The sequence below is a fragment of the Drosophila ficusphila genome, unplaced genomic scaffold (assembly GCF_018152265.1).
Source record: "Drosophila ficusphila isolate 14025-0441.05 unplaced genomic scaffold, ASM1815226v1 contig_286, whole genome shotgun sequence".
In the NCBI taxonomy this organism is placed as follows: domain Eukaryota; kingdom Metazoa; phylum Arthropoda; class Insecta; order Diptera; family Drosophilidae; genus Drosophila; species Drosophila ficusphila.
Window position 1 is genome coordinate 5316524 of NW_025064189.1, and position 18186 is coordinate 5334709.

At 42.6% G+C, this 18186-nt stretch overlaps 3 protein-coding genes across 10 annotated transcripts; 1 reads left to right on the top strand and 2 right to left on the bottom strand.

Annotated features, from left to right (window-relative positions):
* Window positions 1-1177: 1177 nt before the first annotated feature.
* Window positions 1178-1605, bottom strand: LOC108100174 (mitochondrial import inner membrane translocase subunit Tim13). The gene has a single exon (XM_017203941.2). The coding sequence runs from the start codon at window positions 1497-1499 to the stop codon at window positions 1221-1223; it is 279 nt and encodes a 92-aa protein (XP_017059430.1). The 5' UTR covers window positions 1500-1605; the 3' UTR covers window positions 1178-1220.
* A 751-nt stretch (window positions 1606-2356) lies between these two features.
* Window positions 2357-17996, bottom strand: LOC108100159 (phosphatidylinositol 4-phosphate 3-kinase C2 domain-containing subunit beta). 8 transcript variants are annotated; one of them, XM_017203916.1, is made up of 17 exons: window positions 17904-17996; window positions 17556-17693; window positions 15254-16307; window positions 15129-15181; window positions 12369-13085; window positions 12222-12310; window positions 11527-12160; window positions 10890-11460; window positions 10185-10824; window positions 9813-10058; window positions 9315-9751; window positions 8864-9256; window positions 8596-8796; window positions 3506-3702; window positions 3347-3438; window positions 3130-3279; window positions 2357-3067 (listed from the first exon to the last, which is right to left on the bottom strand). In XM_017203916.1, exons 3-17 carry the CDS (start codon window positions 16261-16263, stop codon window positions 2888-2890), a joined length of 5610 nt encoding a protein of 1869 aa, XP_017059405.1. In that variant the 5' UTR covers window positions 16264-16307; window positions 17556-17693; window positions 17904-17996; the 3' UTR covers window positions 2357-2887. The 8 variants fall into 8 exon arrangements, with proteins under 8 accessions (XP_017059405.1, XP_017059404.1, XP_017059408.1 ...); XM_017203915.2 differs by having other exon boundaries at window positions 17556-17707; window positions 17904-17986; XM_017203919.2 differs by having other exon boundaries at window positions 17556-17667; window positions 17904-17979.
* Window positions 3837-8385, top strand: LOC108100162. Its single transcript, XM_017203925.2, has 4 exons — window positions 3837-4707; window positions 4777-4970; window positions 5726-5819; window positions 6121-8385. Exons 1-4 carry the CDS (start codon window positions 4680-4682, stop codon window positions 8031-8033), a joined length of 2229 nt encoding a protein of 742 aa, XP_017059414.1. The 5' UTR covers window positions 3837-4679; the 3' UTR covers window positions 8034-8385.
* Window positions 17997-18186: the final 190 nt, after the last annotated feature.

Sequence of the window (18186 nt, forward strand, 5' to 3'; positions counted from 1 at the left end):
ATAGCACCGTTTTGGCCCGCACTCTTATCGTAACTTGTGTGGCTTCGAATGTACCTAGTTGAGGAAAGATCCCATGTCGGATTTTGTTACCTCTGGTATTCGAGCCAATAAGTTCGGCCACGAATTCGCATTTTATCTTTTGCATTTTTATTATTTTTGATTTTTTCGTTTTTTTTTTTTTTTTTTTTTATTAATTTTGGAATTACTTGCAGCATTTTTTTTGGCCAGTGCACGGGGTCACCTGCACCTGCTAGAATTTCCGTAATTTGCCATGTTCAAGGTGCTTTAGCCGGTACTGATACCACATACTTTTGATAACTCCTCTAACTTAACTTGGCCCACCAACAAAAATGCATACAGTCATGTTAATTTTGATTTAAGTGGCCTTAAATTGGTTTAGCTATCAGGGGGTCATGTTTAATTCTTAAAACCGGTGATCTATTTTTTAGAATAATCAGCTTGGGTCGCAAAAGTTTGGTGAGCTACTAAACTTTTGTTTAAAAGCAGAAACCTTTAGACATTGAATTTATGGTAAATATTTTGTAAAATCAATTAATGATTGCATTGTGGTTTTAATAATATATTATATTAATTATTATTACAACTAAGTAAATTTCTTCTGCATTTAAATTAATATTGTTAAAACGAATTCATCAATGAAAACTTTTCTTTTTTTTTTTGCAATTTTTTTCATATTATAAATAAGATTTTATTCAAGACACATATTAAAGATATTTCGTGAAAATGTATTATAATACTAATCAAACCCTTAACCCATATAGTTTGCCAACCAAGAAAAACTTCGTAATTGGCAAGAAAATCTAGTCGAATTTGCATACACCGAGAGATCATGCAATGGATTAGAGTGGTCTCGAAACTACACATTCGGTGCTCTCCTTGCAAACTGCATTTTGGGCCAGTGAGCCGGGGCACTTGCTCATCCGTTAGCTAACGAGACCATTCCAAACACGATAACGATCAGGAAAAGTGCACATATCAAGCTGACGGCTATCGGTTTATACCCAAAAGACAACCCCCACCAATCCCCAAGAGGGTCTTCCATTGCACTTGCACTTTACTATATGTATATATAATCAGGAGGTTATCACTCTTTAGCAGCGATAAGCATAAGTTGCCACTGGCAAATGATTAAAAACGACTCAAAATGCAGTTGAGATCGGATCAAAAATAAAATAAATCATACTTTAATGGCAAGGAGATCAGTTGTTTATCTCCACCGTGTCCAGATTCCTGTACTGCTCCCTCTGCAAGCGATTTCCATAGGTGCGCGAAACGAGATTCCAGGCGTCCATGAAGCGGTCCATGCACTGCGAAATGCATCGCTGTTCGGTGGTGTCCAGGGCTTTGCCCGGCTTCTGGATGCACTTCTTGAAGCACTTCTCCGTCATCTTCGAGAGCATCTCCTGGGCGTTGGCCAGCGCGATCTGCTGCTTCACCTGGCTCATTAGCTCCCCCTTCTCCATGTTGGCAGCCGCCATCTCCTCAGCTCCTCACTGGATCGACAATTTTTATTTACAAACGAAACTGAACTATTCAGGTTTGAGCCTCTGTCGAACACCTGGTTCGAACAGAAAAAGCAAATATAACTATTTTTATAAAGATATAGTACTTGTAGAAGTTAAAATTTCAATATGAAAATATGATATATAGAAATATATAGAAATTAGAATTTATTTTTCTCTCAGGCATTTAAAAAACTTCCTTAAATAAAAAAGCGTGAGTTTTTTTATTTGTTATGCTTATATATTTGTGCCAAAAAATTGATTATTACATCAGTTTACAAATTTTGTTACCCCTCAGCATTTACAGAATAGTTTTGAATTTTTCCTTAACTTTGTTCTTCTTTTTATAAAAACAGATACATTACCGATAGTTTCAAAGTACTTTTTTAAAATATTCAGGCAGATGTAGCTCTTAAATGGTTTCCGTTTATAAAAATATAATCTGTTGATTGCGGTGTATGCTCTTATACATATTTTACAATATTCGTTTAATTTGTTAAGACACTTTTAGTACTTGTTCTCTCTGATTGTTATCAACTATTTCCTTGTAAATTTGTTGTTAGTAGTTAAGAGTTGAGTTTAGACCCAAGCACAGACGCTTGCCAAAGGCAAAGTGATCTCATTGAGAGACTGAAAGCAGCTGAGTGAAGATTAAAAAGTGTGCTTTTGATTTACATATACCATTAGTTTTTCAATTTGAGTCTGTGCGTAATGATTTGGTCTGATTTTCGGATTTGTTTAATTATTAAGTAAGTAGACGTCGAAAAAGGAGTAGTAATTTATTAATGTAAATTATTTAATATTAAGTTTCATAGTGCACAAATAGACCTTCATCGAAAAAAGAAACTAATTTATTTGAAGTATAGAGAATTTATAATCTCTAACGTTTTTTTAGTCATAATACTGAACATTTATTTAACTACTCGAAAAGAACATTTCCCGTTTACCTACAACAGAATGTTTCGAACTAAAAACTACCAATATGCAAAATTTTCTAAATTCCCAAAGTGCACAATAAAATTGATCGATTTAAAATCTCATCCAACTTCAATCGAATTAAAAGTAGAAAGTAGGTGCAAAGTTAAACTTTAGAGTTATAATTACAATTAAATGTCCAAAGAATGTTTTATGTGGTGGGCATAAAATATTTACATCTGAGGCACAAGTTGAAAGAAATAACACTTCTACTTATAAGTTATATATATAATAGTTGTATATGGAATGTACAATCACTTCAAGTATTTAAGTATTATTTCGATCAAGGGAGGACAGGCACAAACATATATTAGTATTGCATAATCCTAGGCCTGATTGTCGGTAGGCAGAGTGTCCCAAGAAGTTCAGAGCTCGCTCGTCCGATCTGGTCAGTTCCTGGGCACCGTGCCCAGGCGATGCCAATCGCAGTGCTCCTGGCGCAGGTCATGTTTCGACAGATCCAACTCGAAGCCTCCGAGCAGCTCGTTCTCCTGCAGCGTATCGTGTGACCAGACGGTGACCTGCAGTCTCCGCTCCTGGATAATATTGAGGGGCATGCGGTACTCCAACTACAAAGAAATATCCACAAATTAATAAGACATTCCCAGGATAATAAAGGTAATTCTAATACCGTTTCCATGAAGCTGGGAACACAGGTCTTGCGCACCACTTTGGTCTTGCGTTTGGTCTCCTTTTTAGGATCCGGTTTTAGGTAGCACTTCACATAAGTGTTTGGCTCCTGACCGCCCTGCAACATGGGCAGTCCTTTGGCGTGGTGTATCTGCAATAAACGATTCAGAGGTCCAATGATTAAACTATCATAAATCAAACTATATAGTACCACCCACCATCACAGTAAGTACGCCGCGTTGATACTGCAGCGATAGTCGAATTTGGCCAATCTCGTCAGGATTATCCCGCGAAGGTTGTCGCTTCACCTCTGCAACATATTTATACATTTATTTAAATATAGTATATGTATTTACTTAATTAATTTATTATCTCACCCTTTATCTTTGGCATCCCTAGTTTGGCCTCCTGCTGATCGCGCAGCAGCGGATGGAAGAATGTGTACACGAGCTCGGAATGCGCTATTTCCTCGGACGCATCGAACAGTGATTTCAAGAATCGCTGTATGAGAGGTAGTCGTTTTTCTGCCACAGATTTGATATTAGAACGGCCCACATGAACGCCAGCCGGAAGACTAAAAAAAAGGGGAAAAACATGATTTAAAAATGTGGGTTGCAAACAGATATTTAATTGGTATTTATTTATATATTATTATATTGTTTAAATAAAAAATAAGGGCTTTTGAAATAATTATACAACTTAAAAACTCATTATTCAAATAGGAACAATGTGAAACTATAATATTAATTACCTATACTAATTGATTATTTAGTTAAACATTTTTCATGCCAGAAAAGCTGACAAACAAGTTTGCTAATAGCGATCCGGACAGTCGGTCGTATTACATTTAACCGTAACAAAATACTTACAAAAGATCGATCAAATTGGTAATAATTGAGTGTAAACAAAATCGGATTATCTATAATTACATGGGCGTTACTATCTATCGCCTAAGATACGGTTCGTCGGCAGCTTTTAATAGCCGGTCATTGAGAAGCCATTATTATTTTTTTCATGGTGTTTGTAGAGTCAGCGGTTTGTGAAGGTGCGTTGACAAATCATGGTACAAATTGGCGATTACTTATCAGTGCTGGCAGAGCGTCTCCCCCAAAGTCCATGGCACTGAGGTAACACCGCTAATAGCTGATAAATCGGCGACTCAGTGGGACTGATTTCACCCGAATCGGAGAACCGGAGAATTATTGCAGAATTATTATTGCAGAGAGTGGGAGAGCCAGAACCTTTAATATGTAGTGGGTGAAAGAGTGAGTGAGTGAGTGAGTGAGATATCGGGCCCGAATCGCTTCGATAAGCGGCGAACGGAACGCTCCGCTCCGCCAAAAGCGGTAGCGGCAACGTCAGCGCTCAATCAGTCGACAAGCGAACTGGGAAACGGAACGGAGGAGCCGAAGCCCAAAGAGCGTTTCGATTAGCAGACGACGTGGTGGTGAAGTTTCATTTCATTTTATATATTTTTGGCCAAAACAAAGCCGTCGACTTAAAGTCAGAATGCCAAGCCAACAGATTTGCTGGTGAGGAGACACGAAAGACATGGCCCAGCTAACGAATGTGGGCCAAGGTAGGTGATCCATCGGCTATTAGATTATCTTCCAGAATTTGTTTACCCCTCATTGAATAATCTCTCCAGATCAGCAGGCCTTTGTTGGCCCACTGGTCGCCTCGGCCATGTTGCTCATGGGTTTGGTTTTCGCCCTGCTGGGCATCAAGTTCTTTGGCTTCCGGCGGCGTTTGACTTTCGGTGGATCGCAGGTGCAACAGTCGCCGCAGCAAAATCAACAGCCCACAATCAATCCGCCACGTTACGCAGCTTTCGAGTCTCAGGTGCGTATGCAAATCACAAGAACTTAACAGCCGATGCACGCAGTTTATAAAGGTTAATGTGATACCGATACCACCACTGACTGATACCCATATATATATTCATATATAAATACATATATTTACGAATACACAGATCCAACGACGAGTGGTTCTGATAAGGCAGGGCAAATACGAACACAAACATTCGCAGGTGTTGTGGCTATATCAGTTTGGAGAGTGTGTAAGTTGGACAGATAGCGATGGGGGCGTGAGGAATGCAAATCGAATTCTAAATCGGCTTTCACTCAACTGAATATTGGCTAGAATGGCGGGGTTCTTCATTTAAATTCTATGCTGCAGAAGGAAGTTGAATGAAAGAATTTTACGAGTTTTCAATGGGCAGCCATAAACATTCGCTTAATTCAATTGTAAATTCTCTTTAGATTTAAACCTTCAAATCAAAAACAGACATACTTCATTTGTATCTTACCAATAACTATTAGTTTTGTGGTTTCCCATAAAAAACAGGTTGCTTGAAACAAGAAGGCTAAATCGCTTATCGAAATCATAGTTAAACAGACATCTCAAAGCGAATGGTAAAATCACACCTTATCGCATGGACGTGTTTTTTTCATACTCGTCTGAGTTGGCGTGTCTGTGGTCATGTGTAACACCTTTTGCATTTGCACTTGTGACGCATCCCACTGATCAGCAGCTGTTCATAATGAATTCCGAATATCGCAATACCCTAAAATGCAATTTGTGTAATTCAACAGGTTAATGGCACCGATACCGCTGTTCACGGAGTGTTCCGACGGCGCAATCTCGAGGAATTCGAAAGCCCATGGCCATCGCCATCAACAGCGACAGGTGAAGATAGCAAACCGAAGGCATTGAATCGAAACTACTATATTTAAGTAACAAGTGTCGAAATTTCCTGACTCTTTAACTATTTAAAGAAAATGCTTGGTTACTTGTTTTTGAAAACGTCAAGTTCACAGATCTTTTATAAATATTTTTTTTTTTAATATTTAGAGCAAACTGTTTAGTAAACTTTGAAGAACTAATTATAAAAATTTTTCTATTCATATGCCAAGTAATATTTCTGTCAATAGAATTTCCTTTTAATTAACCAACCATTTTAGTAATTTAAATTATCTTTTTTTAATAGGTAACAACTACATAACTGGTAGCGTTCCAAATCTGCAACTATTTGGTGCCAGTCCCAGGGAGACGAAAACCACTGAAGGATCAGAGGTCTCCTATAGGGACAAATCAAAGGCTCTGCGAGTCCAGCGAATGGAGGTGCACAGTGAACGCTATGAATACTATACCTCTCCACCAACCCGAAAGCCACCTGCTCCTCCCGTAGAAACGGATATAGATGAGGGAACACAAGCGTTACCTTCTCCATCTAAAATACCGGAATCTATACCATCATCATCATCTAAAGCTGCGACTGATGCTCCAACTTTACGCAGGGTTTCGCCTCCAAACAATCTACCCCTGACTTCAGTTTCTGCTGATTCTGTTCCAGAACCTCCCAGCGAACTGGGAATGCCGAATTTCGATCACTTTGCCGAGAAATACAACCTGTTCAGTGTGAAACCAACGACGGAAGTCACAAAAGCAACCCAGCTGAGCAACAAAAACAGTGGTCGTTACGTCAAATTCGAGCCTGTGGATGATGTGCCGGAAATTCTCACCCCGGAGGATTCGATTCCCGAGCCACTGACTCCGGATGATGGTTTGGGAGGAGCTCTGTCAGTCACAGCGGTGGTGCATCGAGGAGCAATTCCCAAGGAAGAACCAAAACCAGACGGCCAAAGAAGAGATCCCTTCGAGGATGCAAGCCATGCAGACTCCGCTTTCGTGGTGGAAATCATAGCAGGAAGTCCGGAAACGGAGGGAACTCCAAGCATGCAGCTCCCAATGCAAAGGAACCTCTTCGAAGATCTTGAGTTGCCACAAGGTGAGCACGATAGCGACTTCGTGCGAATCCGTTCGTCATTCGTGATGAACGAGGCGGACATCCTGGATTTGGATCAGCTGCAGCTGCCGGCGGCCAGTAGTCCGCCAGGATTTGGCAAGAGCATCGACGAGGATTGGGAGAACTTCGAGAACCTCGACGCGGCGGTGGATCTGCCAGAACCCAACTGGGCACACCATCCAAATAGAAATAGTTTAGAGCAATTGCCCACGGTGGAGACGACGCTAAGTGAAGCCACTCTCGGATTGGACAATGTGCCACGGGATGAGGGTCTTTTCCATCAACTGGAGCTGGTGGAGCCCGGGTTGGATATCTTCGAGCCTGAACCGCCAGCTCCCGTTGTGGATCCACCGCCCTACGATCCTGGTCTGCCCTATCTACCCGACTACGAGTCCCTCATGCAGTTGGAAAGCGCGAAGAGCGGCCAGAATTTACCCAAGTACACAGAGGTAATGGAGCAAAGGTCCAAGAAAGCCAACTATGTGAGTAGCATAGAGGATCTGTACGCGGATCTGGAAGTGAATGGATTGCAGGTGGCAGGTGCTTCTCCTAACCAGAGTAATGGCATTCAGAACTTCGAGGAATTGTGCCAGGAAATGGCGATGGTGGCGCCATTGGTGCGTCAGGCTCCTCAGCCAGCACCAAGATCCACAAAGCTAGCCACCCTGAATGTTCGGGGGGATGCTCCTCCTTTGGCGTGCTATCAACCCGGCGAGCTGCCCAACTCCAGTTCCAGTGATTCGGATGGCGAGGATGGAGCCCGATCATCAGCTCCACAACCTGCCAGGCGTGATCCGAAATCGCTGAAGGTCCGCTTCGACGTGGATAACCTGCAGTACTACCAGTCCGCCGAGGTGGTAACCTCCAGTGGCGAGGAGTCCGGCGAGGATGAGCAACTGCCTCGCCCGACGCCAATGCAGCGCGTCGCAATCTTCGAGCCGAGGAATAACGGAGTGCCCAGTCTCTTCGGTTCCCAAGTCTCCCAGGAGGACAGTGATGAAGATGACGATGGCTTTGGACGCGCGATTAGCCAACATCGTTCCATGACCGCGGCCCTGAGGACAAACGCTGTGCGGAGTGATTCCGAGGCCTAATCCTTCCTAAATTCGCCAACTGCCGCACTTTCTGACTTCCTTAGCAAATACAGTATTTTACGTGTTAATTATTGCCAAAAGGCTATGACCTATTTATGTACATACATTTCGCTGATAAGTTGCCATATCGTGTTGACTATATATAATATAATAATAAACTTATAACAGGAAAGCCCATGAAGATAAAAAACACACATTTTTAACATAGTTCTTGGGGGCCTTAAAAAATTATTAAAAACGAAAATCAAACATTTTTTGAGTACATATTTGTACAGTTATTGATTATACGGCATGTGAGTTTTCCATTCTTCAATGTCTAGATAAAATGCCTGATAGACATAAGTCACTAACTGGCAAAAGGGTAACCATAAACAAGGTATATAATCAACTTATCAATCTCCTATCAGTAAGTATAAAAAACAAATCATTTGTTAGTAATAATAAATCATTTAAAATGAAAATTGTTTTAAAAAAATTCGAGGGAATGGCAAACGTTATAAAAAATGTTTTTCCTAACTATTTAAATAATTATTAAAAGGCATAATACCATTGACAAACTCACCTGTGCAGTTTAACCAAGGGAAAGTTCCAGCATAACTTCTGATGGAACTCGGTAAACTCGCGATATGATCTAAACAAGTGGGTTGGATCCGGCTGTCCATGTCGCGTCACTTCCAGAATATACATATAGAATTTTTCCATGCTATAATGCTTCTGGAAACACACCACTTTCACAATCTTCAAGCGGCCATCCTGCTGCATACTGAAAGAAGGAAGATTTATTTAGCTAAAATATAGTTGTTTAATATTTAATGGTACAGAAAACTCACGTATATTTCCTTGGCACGAACGACAGCAACTCGCCGTTTCCCTCATCGGGGGTAAATCGCAGCTGAGCCAGATTGTGCAAGAAGAAGTTGAACGGCGTGAACCAGCTTTTCAGCGAGGACTGTATCATCTTGGCAAAGGTGGCGGCCGCCTCGGGATTCGATTGCGATGGCAGCAGAGCACGTCGCACGTACTGCACAGCATTCGAATTTACTCCTGTCATGCCGGCAGTGGCCATGTGAGCCAGAGTATGTAAAAGAAGATCCGCGTTCTTTCGCACAATATTAAAGGCCCGACAGCACAAGTCCACAAAATAGTGAAAAGCAGTGGAGGATTTATCTCCGCCATTTATGACGTACGCCATGTCGGAAGTCAGAACAAATGGAGTGCGATCTCTGAATAAAAAGAAATAATTATAATAATTTAATAGTATATTATGATCAACTACAATACCTCTTAAAGTTGCCAAACATCTGAGCATCGCCAAGGAACTTTCCAAAGTCGATGTGGAACAAATGTCCCGAAGTCTTTAACATGATATTGTCGTTGTGCCGATCACAGATGCCCAACACATAGGTTGCAACGCTATATCCAGCGCAGGATAATGTGAAGTTCCGCACAGCACTCTGGTGATCCAACGTACTGGGATTCTGCTTGCTCAACCACTCGTGGATCGGACGATCCTTGAAGGAACCCGTCAGTCCATACTCCACTTGGATCTTTCGCAGTGTTTCCGCCTCGTTGACCAGCTCAATCATGCCGCTCTTATATCCCGTGGGCACACAATTAAAGGTAACCATTTTCAGGTCTAAGCGTTCGGCCAACCACATTTTGTTCATAATCCGAATTAGTTGTATGGTTAACTGATCCTGCTGCAGGTCGTCTCCGCACTGTTGGTGGATTGGATTCATTAGTTTAGGATTTGCATGACATTAGTAATAGAATATCTACCTTAAAGATTGCTGGTAAAGATTCGGCATCGGGTCCCACAAAGTTTATTTTCAGCGGAAGCGTATTTGAGTTGAAGTAGCTGCAATTCCGGACACTTACTCCCGTTACCTCCAATTCGGGTCCCAAAGGCAGGCAAGTGGGTTTCTCAAGCAGATCCTGATGCACTTCGTCCATGCCTGCGGCCAGGGTCTTCTGACGCATTGACTCCTTGGCCTCTTTCACGGACTCCGCAATCGTCGTGAGTTTCTATAAACAATACATAAAAGATTAACAAGATGTTACAAGGATGTAGTTATACAAATATGTATATAATTATTCAAAATCAAATGGAATTAACCAGGAAATTAATTGACCAAGAAAGTTAAAAGTTACCTGACACATGCGATGTTGGTACATGAATCGTTGCAGCATCTTCTCGCCACAAATGGCCATCAGAGCGCGCAGCATCATCTTGTTGCGGCGGTAGTAGCGCGCCTGGGTAACCTGCGATTCATCGTACTCCTGGTCCACCATGGCTGCGCCGATCGAGTTGTGCGGATCATCCGGCAGACTGTGCACCAGCAGCCAGTACATGTGGTGGGCGAAACGCGGCGACTCCAGACACTTGGCCAGCAGGAATCGCGCCATCGCCGAGCCTTCGTACGTGTCATGCTTCAGACTTTGAACCAACTGAGGCAGAAAGTCAACCAGCTGATCGTTGGGCATCTTGGAGATCCACTCCACGGCCTTCTCGCGAACCTTGGCATCTGGATAGCGTGGCAGCAGTAGCTCCAACGATTGCAAAGGTGACAGCGGTGCCCACGAGTGAAGGAGTGCATGCAAATCAATCAAGTTCGCATAATCCCAACTGTGCGCAGCATGCAAAACCTTTGGCAGGGCGTTGGGATAGTTCTGGAGGTACAAACGCTTCTCCCAGAAGACTTCACGACGCTCCGTTGCGCCAGTGTAGCCCAACTCAGCGGTGTCCAGCAGCTCCTCTTGCAGATTGGCATCCAGAGAGGCAAAGTCATAGCTGAATAAGAACATTTAATTAGTTTCTTTATTATTACGATCATATCTTTTGAATCTTCTACTTACTGCGGTGCAGGTTTGGGTATCTCCTGGTGCTCGGGGAACTCAATTCGCCCTCCGTACGGTGGCACCTCGATACTCAAGACGGGACAAAAGTCGGGATGCGGATGACAACCCCTCGCCGGCGCTGGTCCCAACATCTTGTCCGTGGTCGGCGGCCACAGGGACAGCAAGTAGGGGCCGCAGATCATCACGCGCTTGAAGTCAAACAGCTGGATCGAACACCAACCCAACTCGGTGGTCACCTGGCGCCGCTCACCATTCTGTTCTGCATTTGGTTCACCTTCGCTGGCCGCCTGCTTGCCATACAAGACGAACGTGATCCTGGCCTCTCTTGGCAGAGTGCAAATGGGATGCTGATCGAAAGTCAGCCAAGCACTGAAGTTAAGTCGCGGAAACAGGCCACCACTCGTGTCATTCGAGCAGGTGAGCACATTTGGCCTGGACAGCAAGCGAGTTCCATAGACTATTTGGACACAGAGAGAGTAATCCTCGTACTTCCAATTTGGCGGTGGTCTGTGTAAGCAGTTAATGCAAACCACAATCGGCTTGGACACGCAGGAGATGGGAATTGGAGCTGAAAAATAAAACAGAATCTGAACTAAGTATGTACATATGTTTAGGTTTTAATCAGCAAACTTACTTGTTGAGTAATCGGGAGTCTTTACAGAGAATGCCACCCGGAACACGTTCGCGTAGAGCTCAACCAGTTCCTGAACGGCATCACGCAGCTCATTGCACTTGACCTTGATCTGCTCGAGCATCGAACGCGGACGGAGAACAACTTGAGCGTAGTCACCATAGTCACTCACAATCTCCGGATTGCTGGCACCCGCTGAGTACTTCTTCTGCTCCACTTCGCAAATGCGCTTCAAGTCAGCAACACACCGGGCAATTTCCAGGGTATCGATGGAACCCAGAAGAGCACAAATGGCTTTCACCGCTTGCACCACTCCCGAGCAGCTGACCACACTCCGACCGGGCACTCCGTCGGCCGCCGACTCCAGCTTATCGATCTCCATTTCGAGCGTCTCAATGAGTATCATCATGTTGTCGTAGGTCACAATCGGCACCACTTCGTTGGGCAGCAATTGCTCTGGTAGAAGGTCCGCATCGTGCTCGTCATCCCGCTCCGTTCGTGCCACCGCCTGCATGTTGGCCGTCGTGCTGAGGCACAAGCCCAGATGCACATCCTTCTCCAGCTGGAAGCTGTTGTGCACGCACTCCAGTTGACTTAGTTTCGAGGTGGGTGCCAGCCACTCCAAAAGGCCAATGGGCTGCAAATAATAAAAATAAATTAAATTTATAATGCAATGTTATTTATATTCAAATACCCACTTTAACCACATAATCGGTGACGGTGCCCTTGACTTGTCCCTCCAGCGAAACCAAAGCCTGGGCAATCACCTGGGCCACAACTGAGTCAACTGTGGGCAGAGAATCAACCTTTAGAGAGATCCCCAAACAATTTAAAATCTCACTTACTATCGCAGGTGAACGTAACTGGCGTTCCATAACCCTTCACCTGCTCCTTGCCAATCGAGGCGGAGAGAACGTGCGATTGAAGGGTGTTCAGAGCCGGATGCACAATCACCTTGATGCTGGTGTCCATTATGTAGTGGTAGTTGAACTCGGCGGCCACAATATGACCCACATTGGTGGGCGCATCGTCATGCGGATATCGAGCACGGAGCTCTTTAACCATGTGGTAGAACTCGAGCAGCTCGGGATCATCCGTGCGCTGATCGCTGATTAGCTCGTAGAGACGCGTGCAGGTTTTCCGTCGATCCAGGACCACGCTGGCCGGAATGCTTGAGGTATAGCTGTCCGTCAGATGAGTGGATTGGTGAGGTTTCGAGGTGGTGGGCACTGTTGCCTGAGTTGATTCATAGAGCTGTTGATTCCTTGGCGGCAACGGTGGCGGCGGTGAGATGCTTCCGGATCCGTTCTCCGACACCTTTACACTCTCCTCCGGCGGAACATCACCGTAATACGACGATGATGTCGCTGGTTGCGGTAGAAAATCTTGCCGCCAACCGATGAAACCCTCTTTCGGACTAACCGTGGTCGCACTTTTGTCCCACCTGTTGACCGCCTCGTACATGGGATCCGAATTTTGGGTGCCTCCATCGCCGCTGTACAGAAAGTCAAACGGATCGTATTCCGCATAGTAGGAGGTGCTGTCGGAGGCGCTGTCGTATCCTGCAAGTAGCGAGTGCATGATCAGTTCCGGTTCGAGTCCAGTTGCCAGACCCCCAGTCTGAATATTGCCAGCAGTTATGCAAATATGTTGCTCGAGACCCGAGGCCTACTGCGGCGTGAGTCCGGGCACATTAGATCGCGTGGCCAAAAATAAATAAGAGACGACCCCAACAGGCGGGCCAAGCAGACCGCTGTGGATTGCACATAGTTGTGTGAGCACCACTGGCGATGTGAGAACGTTTCGCAAATCTACTCTAACAAATCCGGCGGTCGGCGAGGCTGCTCTGCCATCGCTAAAAGCTAATTGTGATTTCTGACAAACGTCGCCCACGCTGGCCCGGTACAGTGGAGCACCGATCATGTCTAGACATCATAAATGTGGAAGGCAAAAATTCTGATATTTCATGCAGGACAACTTTGAATTTGACTTTCAAATAAACAACTATAAATACTTATTGGTCTTTCCACATTTGTATTTAACCTAAAGCTAAATTAAGTATCCCATTTTGATTTGTAGTCGACTGACCACTGTACCACTGTATTTTTAAATCGCTTTATTTATATATTCCTTTCCAATCCGTCGTCTCTAGTGCCCTCACATCTGTTTCTTGTACCACAAAAAGGGAAGCTATTTCCCTAAAAGCCTTGTAATTCAAAGTCATTGGCAAAAGTCCAGATGTAACCAATTACTCTGAAAAACTAAAACTTCTCTTAAAACAAAACCATCGAAAATTAGTTAGTTACAAGAAAATGGATTAAGGTGCAACCATTTAAACGCAAGCAAAAAGTGAAAGTATTTCAACAAATCAGAACTGTTCCCAAATCCCTTTGAATGTAATGAATAAATACATACATATGTTAAAAAGCTTTTAAATTCCAATCTTACGACAATTATTGTTTAGTAAAGCGTAAACAAACAGGCATAATTAAATCTGGTAAGCGGGAATTGGAAACGAGCGACTAAACGATTAATAAAACAACAACAGACTGCAATTTGTTTAAGAAATTATTTATTTGTTCTCTCACAGAAATACACGATAGTATTAAACATATGTATGTATTTATTTGTTGTATATATGTGTATTAATGGATATATGTAGCAGCAAATCACAACGTGTTCATTTCGTAATACATGGTTATAAAAAAGAGAAGACTCGATCTTCTTTTCGGATCACTTTTTTTCCTTAAATGACAGTCGTTAAATTCTTTTAAATTTTGAAAAGCTCAATACTGTTCGATCGTTATGAATATACGATAATTATAATTATAATATGATAATTTCGACATCGATTTATTGGCTGTCTTCAAAATGCTTCACGTAATAGCGGAAGGCACATTTAATTATTTGACATTATTACTTTCTGTGTAAGTAGGTGGTTCTAAGTATGTGCTGCTACAGACACTAAATGGTCTTTGCCTCCGAAACGAACCAAACCGACCCGAAACCTTTTAGATGGTGTAGTTTTTGTGGGTGTAAAGTAGTTGCAGTTTTTTGCAGTTTTGGTAGTAGTAGTAGTACTGATAGTAGTAGAGGACTTGCAATTAATATGGATTACTTTTTCGACACTGCAATATAGAGAACGAGAACATTCAGTTTAATTTTTAACTAATGGCGAGTGCCGACGTTCTAATTAGCTATTATCAATTCTACAGTTTTAATGATTCTGTAAAAATACACCTCTTTAGTGTTCAAATAATGGTAGCTAATTACGAAAAAAAAATAAATAATAATAATAAAGTACTTTAAGCAATAATTGAAAAAACTAGGCTTTAAATGAATTTTAATTTTAAATCAAGTAAACGTTTTTTTTATTCCAAACCTAAATTCGTAATCCAATACTAAAGCTTAATAATGTTTTTTAAATGTTCTTTGAAGTATAATTTCATTTATCATTGAAATAGTCTAATCTGGAATGTAACTAGGCCAAATAGCTTTATTGAAAACTGGACAATGTTTAAATCTGTTTAGGGTGTGAAAATACTATAGAATTTTTGGCTGAGATCCGGGGACTACATGTTAATTACAACATTGTGGTTTCTTACCGGTATTGTCGTTCAGCAGGGGATCGAAAGCCTCCAGCACACTCACACGGGAACTGAAAAGTCAAAAGAAAGGCAATATAAATTGTTAAATACTAATAGGTTAACCAGAATTTAGGGGTACATACTAATCCTCCTGGTTGAGGTCTATCAAATCGTTGCCCCTACGCGGTCCTTGAGGATGACCATTGTTCCCGATGTGGCTACTGGAGCTCGTACTGCCGGTCGTTGGCACTTGGCGACGCGGCTGGAAGGCCACTCCATTTGACTCCAAAGAAGTGGGAGGAGTAAAGCGATTGGACGGCTGACTGTGATGACTTCTTGGCGGAACTGGTGTCGGAGCTGGTTGCGATTGGGGACGCTGCAAATCCATGTGTGTGTACACACCACCAAAACCGTATCCCTGAGCTGGATACTGCGGTGGCATATAGGCAGCCGATCCGGATACAATGGGCGCCGTGTAGGGTGCCACAAGCGCTCCAGGATAATACAAATACGCGTTAGGCTGAGCAACTGGTGCCACGGCCATTTGGGTGGGCATACTGTACAGCCGCTGGAGCTCCTCGTTGTTCAGCGGCCTTTGCTGCTGGACCGCCGGTTGATAGGGCACCAGCTGGAGATCACCATACGCTCCCCCTCCGGCTGATGCACCTGCCACCATGCCATACGCAGGCGGTGCCTGTTGTTGTTGCTGAGGTGGATAGCCGTAATGCGGGGGTATCGATGCGGCTGCAACCGGTCCCATGGGCACAACAGCCGACTGCGGATTCGTGACCTGCATTCGCTGCAGATCCTCGATGAGTTTGCCAAACGGCGTGCTACTCTCCGGCTCTTTGCTGGTGGGACTTGCGAAGCATATCAGGTCGTTATCCAATACCTGAGCCGGCGGTGTGCGTGATCGTTCCACATTCCCCGAACTAACGGCCACCTGATGGACTTCCGAATGTCGTCGAGCCTGAAAGTCACGCTGGTAATCCCTGCCAGCTGAGTGGCTACTTTGATGGTAGCCCGATCCAGTGCCGTATTTCTTGTTCCGCCGGTAATCGTCGAGGGCATGCTGCTCCAGACTCAGGGCGGTCGCCTTGGCCAGGTCATCCTGGAACTGCTTGTCGTAGTCGATCTGCGCCTGGTTTGACATTATCCCCGCTGAAGCGTCCGTTGCGTTCAACTGCGAATGACGACCTGAACAGAAAGTAAGAAAATTTCAAATTTTGTTTCAATTTTTTCTTTTTTTTTTTTCTTTCAATGCTTATTTGTTATTCTCTATGCGAACAAAGGCATTTGCTTTTGGGACCTCTTATCTGTGCGATAACAAACAGGCAGCGATAAAAGCGATTATGCCTTGTTAAATGTAAAGGTATGAATACCTGGACGAAGAACAGGTGAAAAACAGTTTCATGGGGGGACCCTCCTCACGAAATAGCTTTTTAAGAGCTCCAAAAGGGGTTCGGCAATCGGAATATTGGCGAGTACCAATCGGATGATTCAGAAACCAGACAAATGCTGATTGTACGTTGAAATAGACTAGCGTCAATATGCTTTATAACGATTACAATCTTATTGTGGAATCGTTCTTATTCAAAATGCTTTAAATAATGATTTTTAAAATATACAAATTGTTTACACGGCGCGTAAACTAACATTTAAGCTATGTATGGTCAGCGTAAGCTTTCGGGAGCAAATGAAAATATTTTAAAATTAACAACGGAAACAGTATTAAAAACTATGATAAGAACACAACAAAAAAAGCATATAGTCGGGTCATATATATATATATATATCAATATTTTAAATTTCACATACAAACAAAAATTTGTGATGCGATACCCCGGATTGGCGCAAAAAGGCGCAATTGAGCGCTCAATTGTAAATAAATAAACAAATACAAACAATAGCGGCGGCATCAATTTGCGTGAATGAATGCTGCAAGTGCCGATTCCCCACAGATTATATGTATATATATGGAAATTAAATACATGTGTATATCTGCAATGGAAGTGTTCTGATTTTTTCCCCTTGAAACCGTTTTGTATGCAGATAGGAAACAGCTGTTCAACATAAACACACCCACAGACGTCATGAGTGTGTGTGCGTATGGCGAAAGAGGGGAAATGGAAGATAAGAAAATGCGAACCGGCGAGGGAGAATAAACAAGAGAGGGAAACGGCAAAAAGAGAGAGAGAGGGACATTTGCAGCAAAGGTTAAGGTAAATCAATAGATTACAACAAATATAATTTAACTTTTTATACACAGCAATCAGCTCAATTGATTGCCAATTTATTCGAATGTAAAATAGAATGAGAATATGAATTAACTTTTTAAACTCTGAGTTTTGGTAGAAGGGCGAGGAAATATGATAATTTAGGCTGCCATTAATATGCAGACTTGTATTTCTCTTTGTTATTCTCATTCGCTTATTGCCAACTTACTCGCTTTTTAAGGTGTCACCTTTGATGGCTTTTTTCGGTTCCGTTTTGAACTTGCTCAATATGCTGGGGTTACAAATTCCGGTAAGCTGCTTGCTTTTTTCTTGCTTCTTTACTTGGCAGTTATAATTACCGAATACACTAAATAGTTATAACTTTCGGAATATTTTTTGGATGGGGAGGTGCTTCACCTCCTACACACATTTACACCCACACACACATGCGGGACTAAGGCGAACGAACATACACAAAAGACGAACAAAAAACAGTCACGAAAAACGGTAAACATAACACGTCAAAATACTGATAACTTGGATTTTCCTTAGATTATGTTCTTTCACTATCACATACTATTTACATATTGGTTAATTTTATATTAAAATGCTCTTTCTTTTGCACGAACGAATAACATGAAAACACGGAATGCAACAAGCACTCAGGGAGTGTGACCAACGAAACTTTAAAAATAAATACATCTTGACTTTAAAAAAAACATACCAACAAAGACCGAAAAATAATTTTTTAAATTAACCGAAAATTTTAAAATAACCGAAAACCAGGGAAGAATCATTTTTATAAGTCCTATTCACACAAATATTTAGTTTCTTATAAAAAAATATTCTAAAATACATAA